Source organism: Dipteris shenzhenensis, chromosome 15 (genome assembly GCF_047967505.1).
Source record: "Dipteris shenzhenensis isolate YYH24624 ecotype China chromosome 15, Dip_SZ_1.0, whole genome shotgun sequence".
Lineage (NCBI taxonomy): Eukaryota > Viridiplantae > Streptophyta > Polypodiopsida > Gleicheniales > Dipteridaceae > Dipteris > Dipteris shenzhenensis.
The window spans coordinates 14,746,225-14,757,089 of record NC_141610.1 but is presented as its reverse complement, the minus strand read 5'-3'; the positions used below and the strand labels follow the sequence as shown (position 1 = coordinate 14,757,089).

The window sequence follows — 10,865 nt, the reverse complement described above, 5'->3', positions numbered from 1 at the left end:
CATAGGAGTGATGCTCTCCTTGCACCTCTTATGTATTTATGTATATTTCTCAAAAAGCTTCCGAGCAAAAATCATACAAAAAGCCCCTGTGCTTTCCTCCATACACCCTTTTATAAAAAGCCCATCCACCTTCTAGAATAGCTCGTTTTTTTTTTTAATAAAGCTTTTTTTAACTTTAGTTTATACATTTAGCCAAGCCACTAATATTCCAAAATTCAAATATGTACATAAGCTTTTGTAATATCAAAAATTAGGCATAAGCCTTATTCATCCCCGCATCACTAGAGTTGCGCCTACATGCCTAAAGTATGGCGGATCATGCTTGCCAGAGGCCATCGCCCAATCAATTACTCTTCCCCTAGATTCACACGATCAATAGTAATTAAATATTTCAAGCATAAGATAACCTTGGAATTAATCACCACAATCAATCAACCTTTCAATATTATAGCAATGTGAATTTAATAGCACACATGCGACACATACCATCTCATGGTGCACCTGATGCTACACATGAATAAAATCATATGGATGGTGTGCACACATGCTACACATATTGTCATCGCGTAAGTGGTGCACACAATGCTACACACTCATAGAACCGTAGCCGTATATCCAACCATGTAGGAGCACACATGCATCACTACGAAACAGTGAGCACACATGCATCAATTATGCGACAAAAATGCTAGATCTCACTAAACTAAATACTGAAGGATTAATATCATGGGATAATTCCAATTCTCGTAACACTAACTCAGAGTTTGGACCCATGATCTTCACTCCCAACCCTTGGTCTAATCTTCAATCCAAGGGATATATTCAAATTTGAGGTAGCGCACTCCCATCCATTTAATCAAGGGGCAAATCCAAGGGATACCATCACAGGATAGAAGGGTCAAATCTCCACCCTTGATCAACACAAAGATCTAATGGACAAGATGAGAGGAAAATGTGCTTCAATATGGGCCATAGATTTGCTATAGTAGAGCCAAGGGAGGAGATGAGTGCAAATGGCGGTTCAATCTGGGCCCTAGATTGATGAGATGAGGCACTTAAATCCAAGAGATTTGATTTGCAAGTGGGCAATGGCGCTTCAATCCAAGCCATCAAATAGGCGCTTCAATCCTAGCCCTCCAAAATGTGCTTCATCAATCTCCACCCTCCATCGGGCGCCTCCATCTCAACCTTTGATCCTGGACTTGAATCAATGTCCCACATTAAAACCCACCTTTCCCATCTTAATGAGGCCTCCCCAAAGTCCAGTTTTGCCTTTTGGAGCCCACCAAAGTGCATGGACACCATCCACTAAAGGCATCCCAGACATTTGCTCTATCTGCCATCCACCTCCATCCAAAGGCCAAGGTTGCCCAGTTTCAAAATAAAGGTACCCATGTCAGTTGATTCAATGCTATGGGTCCCTTAGCCCAATAGTTACCATAGTGGGTTCATTTCTAATTAACTTAATCCATTTCTTAATTCATTCCTTATGTCGAGGCTCTTTTGAGACCCAAAATCTCCCCTAATCGGAGAGAACTCTACCTCAAAAGTCCTTAGCCCTTCGTCAATATCTCTAGGGAATTCATAGACCACAACCATAAAGAGGCCAGCTATGTGCATGCCATCCAAGCTGGCAACATGGAGATGTGGGGGAATTGATGGAGAATAGGAAGACAGTCCACAAGGCTAGACCTTGTATGAGAAAGCAGATGAGAGGACAAAAGGTGGGAGGGGTCAAAATATATAGTCTCAAGTCGTTTTTCTAGAGCACAAAATTCCAATCAAGAAATATGTAAGTACATATGAAATATTGATTAATAGAGATAGATAAAAATATATATTTATATACTGTCCATATATAATATCCCAAGTAGTGACTTATTTTATGACTTTCAAATATCCTTTCTTTTTCTTATGGCTTCATGTATGAGGGTTTTCAATATCTCTTTCCTGCTCATCCAAAAAAATATGGTATATATTGTTACGTGAGAGCTTCTCAATACTTCAAATATGGCATTGCTAAAGCTAAGTGAAACTCTTCTAAATTTATTGAATTGCCATAATCCTCAAAAGAGAGTATGGTAGGGAGGGACTAATAAAATTTTCTAAAGTGGTCACTATTCATTCACATATAGATGATGTTCTCTAAAATTAGGGTCATTATTATAATCAGTATGTATATGGTCCAATAAAGAAAGAATTGTATATTCATTTGAGAAATATGCTGGCATGGTTATTGTAAAAAATAATCGCTCTGAATTTTTTGCTAAAAAATAGTGCACAACCCTTTTGAGGCAAGCAAAAAATAGAAGATGACTTACCAAAGTAAAGAAGATAATGCCAAACCAAAAGAATGAGGTCATGTTGACCTGACTGTGCACAATTAAATTGGTTCTGGTTTTCAACAAAACAAGAAAAAGTTATGGAGCATGCCCTTGAATGGGGGTGCATAATTTTAGCACAATATTGGAAGCCTCTTAAACCACATCTAAGGTTCTTAATTAAGTGTGTCCTTTGGTTGTGGAGAAGCTCATATAGTGTACTTTTGAATGATTACCTGGTTGCATGTATGTGTTGAACAAAATTTTGATGTTTTTGAATAAATTGTTATATCCTATACTCTTCAGGATGTGTCCTTCCCATGCAACATAGCACTTGTAATGCTTTAATGGTCTTGTTCCTAATATTTGTTCCTCATTTACTCCAAATGTTTTTGTTCTCATGTTCAAGATTGTAATGTGTACTACAACTTGAAGACAAAGTTTGTTGAATTATGTTGAGCAATGCATAATTATAGGTCAAGCATGATACCTATATACAAAAAATGCCCTAAACCTCACCAAAAATGGCTATACCAAAGCAAACATTGACCTGTAATGTACTTTAAAATGCAGGATGGTAAGTGAAGATTCAAGTGAAGGGGTAAAAAATAGGCTCTCTAAAAGCACCACCTCCTGACGTAGTAGTGAGGAGAGTGTGTATGTTACTCACACACTTAGATTCACATCAAAGGTAGAATCTCTTACATGAATTTGTTGAGTAAAGCGAGTAGAGTGAGAAGACACCACGAGCCTCCATCTCTATCTCCCAAGCTATTTTTGGAGCTAGGGAGAGAGAGAGTATGCATCAATATTGTAGATGCTCTAGCTTAGGAGCTAGAAGTGCCATGATGAGAAATGACTAAAACTTCCACCAGCCCCTCAGTGATGTTAATGACCAAAAACTAGACCATGATGGATTCATGAGGTACGCTAGTCATCAACCATATGCACCAGCTTCGTAGAGGCCTTTAAGAAGGTAATGGAGGACTTTTGAAAATAGCCCAAAAAGAAGAAGGATCAGGTGTTAGCCTAGCTAAGGGAGGAATTCTTGGTGTCTCCAATGTGGGAGTTTGACTCATGCTAGATGTTGCAAAATATGTATGTGCTGCTCAAATCAAGGAAAGACCAAATACATAGGGTAGCAAAAAATAAGGAAAGCAAGCCCACAAAGGAGTTAAGAAGGATATGAAGGAGGAGCCCAAAATGTTCAATCACCAAGTAGCTAGTAGTTGCTAGGAAGGGTAAAGTAGTCCAACCCTTTTAAGGATTGAGAGGGAGGGATCATTTTTACGACTTTTTTAAAAGCTCACTAGCTATTGTTTCTCTTCTTTTAGTATGTTTGGAATGTAGAATCTAAATCATTCATAGTGATATGTCTTCTTGCAAATGTTAGTACCTGGAAATGGGCAGAGTGTATATGGGGGAGAAAAATAGATATGCCTACGAAAATTGTACAATGGCTCTCTTTGAAGCAAGCGAAGAATACGTGCCCTTTGTTAATGTAAGCTTTTCAAAATATACATATTTGTTTTTAAATGCTCAAATCAAATAACTAGAAGATGTACAAACCTTTGACATGTGTGCTTCTTGAAAAGCCCCAATATCGAGATGAATTCTTAGTTTAGGCCTAGCGAGGGTTCCACATTCCCAAGGAGGAGCAAGTGGAGGGGGAGATGAGGAGGATGGCGAAGGAGCAATAGCAATGAGTTTGATGACTAGGCCATTGTATTTGGCATGTAAATACATATTAGTGATGAGTAGGACATAGGAATTAATGAATAGGTTATAGTACAAGCCTCTCACAAGCCTACAATTTTGTACTCAATGTAAATACACAAGTGAAATGGCCAAAATAGTGCAATATAGACTATTATACAAAAGGCAACTTAGGACTTGGCCTAATTTTCCCTTCAAAAATTTTCACCCCAAAAAAACAAAGATTTTCATCAAAACAGCTTTTGAAAGATCAATCAGAGTCTATATTTTCATCAGTTTAGCACCAATATGGCTTTTAGAAATTTGCCAAGGTATATTAAATTACAATAAAAAATATCATTTATCGATGGGAATATGGATGAAAATATTGACTACAATTTAGACCCTTCTATTTTGACAAAAATATTGATGCTTTTCAAACATTGAAAAAAAATTGTAAATTTCATATACAAAGAAACGAAAAAAGAATCAAATTCTTGTCGTGATGCTTTGCAAGCATAAATCTATGCACCATTCTTAATTAATATCTTTATTTGCTATTAATTATAACTCCATCAGTTCATAAGTACGTCAAGGAACACAACATTATCTATCACTCAATTGTTAGAAAATGTTTGCTTCGTAATTGAATTCAATTGCCCTCCTTGAATAATCCTTAGGGTCCTTCAAAGACATGGATGGACTTGTGAAGTCATTTAATAGAAGCTAGACATGTTGGAAAAGTGACTATTTCTTTTCGTACATATGTATCGAATATGGAATGAAATGTGCACTTGTGTCACTTAATTTTGTTCCCAAAGTTTGAGTTTTACTTGAATAGGAGATCTCTCTAAAAGATAATGTAGTAGTTATAGGGTATGGTTTGTTGTGGGTTGGGCACTAGTTCATGGATTTAAGAAAAGCAAAGAAGCATGTGATTTTGAAGGAACTCTTGACGCACTTTCATGATTAAGCAAGTTGGTTTCATAAAGAATTTGGAGTTACTGTAGGTATGTAGGTGGGTGGATGGAGCAGATGTATCACTTGTAAAATGTGTTGCTATGGAAGGTCGATTTAGAGAATATAACAAGAGAGAATTACAAAAATGAAAACATACAGCATATAATTTCTTTTTTCATGCAAAAAAATTTAACAAGAGTCCACATGTGCACGGGCATTGCCTCCTTGTATATTGGGAAGTGTACATAGCCTCCTAGTATATTGAGAAGAGTACATACATTACATGTATATAGAGCACCTCCTAGTGTTATTTATAGCTGATCTTTCACTATAGCTTGATATAACCTTTCATTAACTAGATCAACCTTATCTCTGAAAAATAAATGTATTAGGAATTCACAAAAGAGAATCCAACTCTACACCATAGCACTAGTGCAATCTAAGGAGGTAGTGCTAACAAGAACAAAAAATCATATTCTAGGAAACTGGGGGATGAAGAAAAGATAGTATTTCAATCCTAAACTTAGATAAAGAGAAAACACAAGAGTTATAGCACACACCCATGCCCAACTACAAGGGGCCTATGGCTGAAAGACACACACCCATGCCTAACTATGAGGGGCCTATGGCAAGGGGCATGCGGCTGGTGTATGCTGGAGTGTCCATGAGGGTTTGAACGCAGGCAACCATTGAGGTAGGGGAGTGTTGAGACCATGTGAGCATCCATCCATCGAGGAGAGTATCCACGAGGGTTTGAACACGAGCAGCCAGGTGAGGTGGGCGAATGCCCCACCTTAGGTGAGCTCATCCATCCAGTAAATTCACCCAGATCACGTGACCATGCATCCATGAGTTTATCCAAGTGAGCATGCATCCATGAGTCCATCCACTAGAGCATCCATCTATCCATCCACTAAGGCAATACTAGAGCATCCATACATCCATCCATGGAGTAACGCAATACTACCGTATAGCTAGGGTAGTATTGCGTTAAGGGACGAGTTTTTGAGGAGCACTAGTGCTGCCGAAGAAGAAGAAGAAGAAGAACCAGCAAAAGAAGTCGTGGAGGACGTCCAACAATTACATGCAGATGATGAAGAAGAAGAACAAGAAGCAGATACTGCTGCTTCAGGGCCGGGACGGATCTGCCGCAGCATTTTCGTCATGCAGCAGCAGCAGCTTCCTCGTACCGATGCTTCTGTGGTTGCTGTTCCACGCCGTCTCCACATAAATCTTTTCAACGCTGATGAAAAATTCCACGTCCAGGAGCGCCGTTGTTGCTGTCGCTGCGGCACCAATCTCGTCTCCCACAGCTTGATCATTACCAAAAACACGATCCTGTATCCCACCGTCATCGCCACCAACACACAAAGATCCCACCATTTTGATCTGGCTAAGTCGATCTGGTACATGTTCGCCAGGATGAAGCGTCCTGGGATCGACGGACCCCAACGCTCTTCCGATTTGAATTCCAGTCCTATGAAGTCGTTTTGATACATGCCCTGTGGACAAGAAGCGCACACAGATCATCACCGTTTGCCGGATTTGTGGATAGATCACCAACAGTTAGTTGCCCAATGCTCACACATTCCTCACCTGCAGAGCATACATGTGAAAGCTCACGTACGACATTGGATACCGCCACAGCGGCTTTGGTAAGTCGTTCGGCAATCGGAAAAATCCGGCGACCAACATGAAGATGCCCTGCCCCATAGATAACATTTAGCTCTGGCATATATCGAAAGCGTACAAGATTGAGCGGGCGGACCGGTCACCGCTTGCTCAACAGTCCGTGACGCACCTGAATTCCTGCGCCCGTTATAATGCCCATGAGGAAGTTTGGCACAACGCTTGCTACAGCCATCATCAGGCTCTCCACAACCATCAGACATGCCAGAAGACACAGCTCAAAATAAACGAAGCGGTCAGCACCCTGGTGCAGCTCCACCATGTAGTAGCATATCGCTCCGGATACTACGGTTATCAGTATCAAGAACGGCAGACCAGAGAAGAAATTCCCCAGCACGAAGGGAAGGACTCCATAGTGGCCGTTTAACCTTTCCCGACTGAACACCTGGACGTAACGTCCAATCCAATGTAAGCATGGCGCGGTGTCCTAGATACTTTGCTTGGCAGCTTCTTTCACAAATGCTTCTTAAAACGCGTTCTCAATCAAGATCATTACCTTCATATCCTCCACGAACGAGGGGAAACCTCCAATCGACATGAACGTCAGGAATCCTGTGACATAGGACATACAAGCAGCTCTTGCCTGCGAACATCGTCGAAGATAATCAAGTTAGTACAGCTACAGCTAATCGGCTTTCCTCCAAAAAGCTAGCTCATCGAAACACTTGGCTTGAACCGCCAAGTTACAAACCTTACCATGACAGATCGATAGTTATTTCCCACATGAAAATATATCGAGCCGATGCATGTGGTCAGCATAATGTAGATAGCAAGGCGAAGCCAGTAATAACCAGCGTCTCGTCTCATGTTGACGAAGGACCTTCTTGTCAACATTAACGTTTGCAGCCAGAAGCCTGCTTGACTCCCGGAGATGTCCGGTGAGGGCAAGAGTGCTTCCACCTAGCAGAACGCAAACAGGGTCCGTCAAATACCCTGCGTTCTGCAAAATGGGATTGGACGTGCATTCTGTTCTTAAAATTGTGTTTTAGAACCTTAAGTTGTAACACAGCAACAATGTCATTGACCAAGTACCTGGCATTGATTGCACAACTGTTCCACCTTTGTTCTTGCCCTTACAGCGAAATCCGACTTACTGTAATTTTCCACTAGGACCTTGGTTATTTCGTTGGAGCTCATCTGCTCAAAAAGATGCGAAGCCTCTAGATCCTGGCATTCACAGACGCTCTCTTCAGCTCATCTATGAACAAAACTCTAGCGCTTCGAAATCCAGAAAGAGTGAGGGTAACACTCCCACCAAATTTGAATAGAACGGATCTCAAGTTCAGACGAAAAGCTCACCACTGGAAAGAAAGACGATTTCACTCGGTCGAAGTCAGAATTTATGGCACAAAGATAGTGATCCGATGGATTTCGAAGAGATGGGCACGGAAAGCCTGCAGTGGCAAAGTGCTATACAAACGAAAGGAATGTATTATTGTCAGTAATCGTTTGTTATAACACAGCGCAAAAGGACGGAAAGTTTACAACGTAACGTAGGGTGACTAGTGTCACATGACTTCGAATGTAGAACTGTGAAGATCGCAGGGTAGCAAAACACTACGAAAAGCTGGATAGGCGTCAAAACTACGTTCAGTTCAGCCTTCCATAGGTGTGGGGCTACGTGCTGGCTGTTGTTCTCTCTCTCTCTAGCAGAGAACCTCTGTCTCGATCTCTCTTTCACTCTTTCTGTTTCTTTCTTGCTCGACGCAGCTCGCTGGACCTTTTTGTTTGGAAATCTTCAATGTGGCAGCACCATCGCAATTGGTAAAATATGTGTGTGTGCGCGCGCGCGTGTGAGAGGAAGGATTTCACTAAAAAAAAAGTTTGTGAGAGAGGGAGAGAGACAGACACAGATACAGACAGACAGAGACAGTGACAGAGATGTATAAAGGTCTTAGCATGTACCTCACTCGCCAAAGCCCTTTCACCAAAATAGACGGTCCTTCCGCTGGAGAGAAGAAACAAACTGTCGAACAGAGAAAACACCTCGCTGCTAGGTTGATGAATGGACGCAATCACCGTCCGTCCGTCTCTAGCCAACTTTCGAAGTGTTGCCGTCACAAAAAAAGCAGAGGCACTGCAATCAACCGTACCGAGGTTAATCTGTCGTGGATTCAAGATGTCCGCGTTGGAACGGCGTAAAACACGGTGTGAGCTCTCTACCTATCTAGCCCACTTGTGGGCTCATCCAAGAAGAGCAAATATGGTCTGGTCAATATCTCGAGAGCGATGCTCAGACGTCGCTTCTCCCCACCGCTCAAGCCACGAAGATGCCAGTTCCCAACAGGAGTGTCCGCACTATCGTGCAAACCCATTTCCAGGATTGCCTTCTCTACTAATGACATCTTCTCCGACCATGGCAGGCACGCGGGCAGTCTTAAACTAGCAGTGTAGAAAATTGTTTCTCGCACAGTCAAGGTCCCTAAAAGAGTGTCTTCTTGAGTAACGTAGCCCTGCACGTACAAGACGTCACAAAAATGTTGCTAGTAGTAATTCAAAGTAGGATTTGCGCGTACACGACGCAGAAACGTTGCTAGTACTAATTCAAAGTAGTATTTGATGATCGTTGCTGAAAAATGTTGCTAGTAGTAATTCAAAGTAGGATTTGATGATCGTTGCTCAAGATTTTGTATATAACGTTACTCACAGAAACGTTGCTTGCAGGATTTGCACGTACATGACACAGAAACGTTGCTAGTTATAGTAATGATCAAAGTAGGGTTTAATGATCGTTGCTGCTGAAAATTTTGCAGATCAGGTTACTCACTACTTTGCCATGAGACGTATTTTTCTTCCGTCCATTCAGTAAGATGTCCCCCGTCAATCTCGCATTTCTACCTAGCCTCCCTGAAGGGATTGCCAACTTTGTTATAATTAACAAACGCAGAAGGTTTTCAGCAGGCAGCCTTAGATAGCATTATTCAGATTACATAGTTACCGGCAAGAGCGTCGAGGAGGGTCGATTTTCCAGATCCAGAAGGACCCATGATGGCCAGAATCTGTCCCGGTTCTGCGTAGCCCGTTAGGCCATGCAGCAAAATCTGAGACCGTTGTTTCCGATTGTCGTTCAAGGTCACCCATACGTCCTTCCATGCCAGCCTCGCGTATGTTGCATCGCTCGATACCATAGGCGCAGTTTAAATTTGCTGATCTCCACAAGTTTCCCTGAAAGCCTGGAAGTTGCGCTGAAGCTGGGAATGGTCGTGGGGAAGACAAAGCAACCCGGAAAGTTGCGCTTGAGATGGAAACGGATCCAGGCAACTGCTCTACACAAAGACCAAGACGATCGTAATTTACAGTACGCGAGTCGACTCTCTAGAGGATATGAGTGCAAATCCTTTCCAGCAGCTCGCAACCGATCTTGAGGCGTGAATGGGTTTGCGACCGCGCGCAGCAGCAGCAGATGATGCATGTGATGGTGTGAAGGGAGCGGAGCGATCTGTTGCATGATGTTGGGCCTGATTCTCGGGTGTGACGGTTTCCTTGAATCTCTCGAAGTTTGAATGAAATGGGAGACGTTTATTTTGACGTAGTTAGGTGCCTCACGAGAGCTTTCATTATCGCACCGTCTACTCCTCCCATGGCAATTTACCTCGCCCAACACAGTCAAGCTGGAGTTGGAATCCCAGGCAGGAAGTGGTTTCTAGGAGGAAAGTAGTATCACCCAGTTGCCGATGACCAATAACAATCCTATACTGCCACGGTGGATGACTAGGGGAGGAAGCAATACACGTGGCAGTTTGTGGTTGATTTGATTAGCTTGATTAGCGACAGGTGCATGTTAATTTCGCAGCAGGCCAGAAGCCCGTTTCCCCACCAGCAACTGCCATCTATTTTCGACAGCCGATAGCTAGTGGAGGTGGCAACACACATGGTCGTGGGTGGAGGCCCATGCCGCCTAGGTGTCAAAGTGGTGCTTAACAATGGCTAGAATCCTATTCCATACCTCGCCTAAAGAGATTCACACACACGCCCACACATCATCACATGGAATGCAAGCACTTGCAAGCATCCGAGGGCAACGAGTGGCAATTTCTAAAGTAGCCTTCTTGATGGCACACATCATTAAATGGAATGCAAGAGGAGAGGGCAACAAGTGGCAATTCCTAAAGTAGCCTTGTTGAGCCGACGTCTAGTATGGATATGGTAGCTCTTATTTATTGCACACCCACCAGTTAATGGAGTTTTAGCATGTTGAGC

General features: G+C 42.3%; 1 protein-coding gene across 1 annotated transcript; it reads right to left on the bottom strand.

The window, feature by feature from the left end:
* Positions 1-5,626: 5,626 nt before the first annotated feature.
* LOC147893414 (ABC transporter G family member 11-like) lies at positions 5,627-9,793 on the bottom strand. Its single transcript, XM_087385728.1, has 11 exons — positions 9,604-9,793; positions 9,433-9,512; positions 8,829-9,118; positions 8,571-8,742; positions 7,965-8,075; positions 7,698-7,832; positions 7,362-7,565; positions 7,162-7,248; positions 6,778-7,050; positions 6,573-6,680; positions 5,627-6,478 (listed from the first exon to the last, which is right to left on the bottom strand). Exons 1-11 carry the CDS (start codon positions 9,791-9,793, stop codon positions 5,951-5,953), a joined length of 2,178 nt encoding a protein of 725 aa, XP_087241854.1. The 3' UTR covers positions 5,627-5,950.
* Between the last annotated feature and the right edge of the window lie 1,072 nt (positions 9,794-10,865).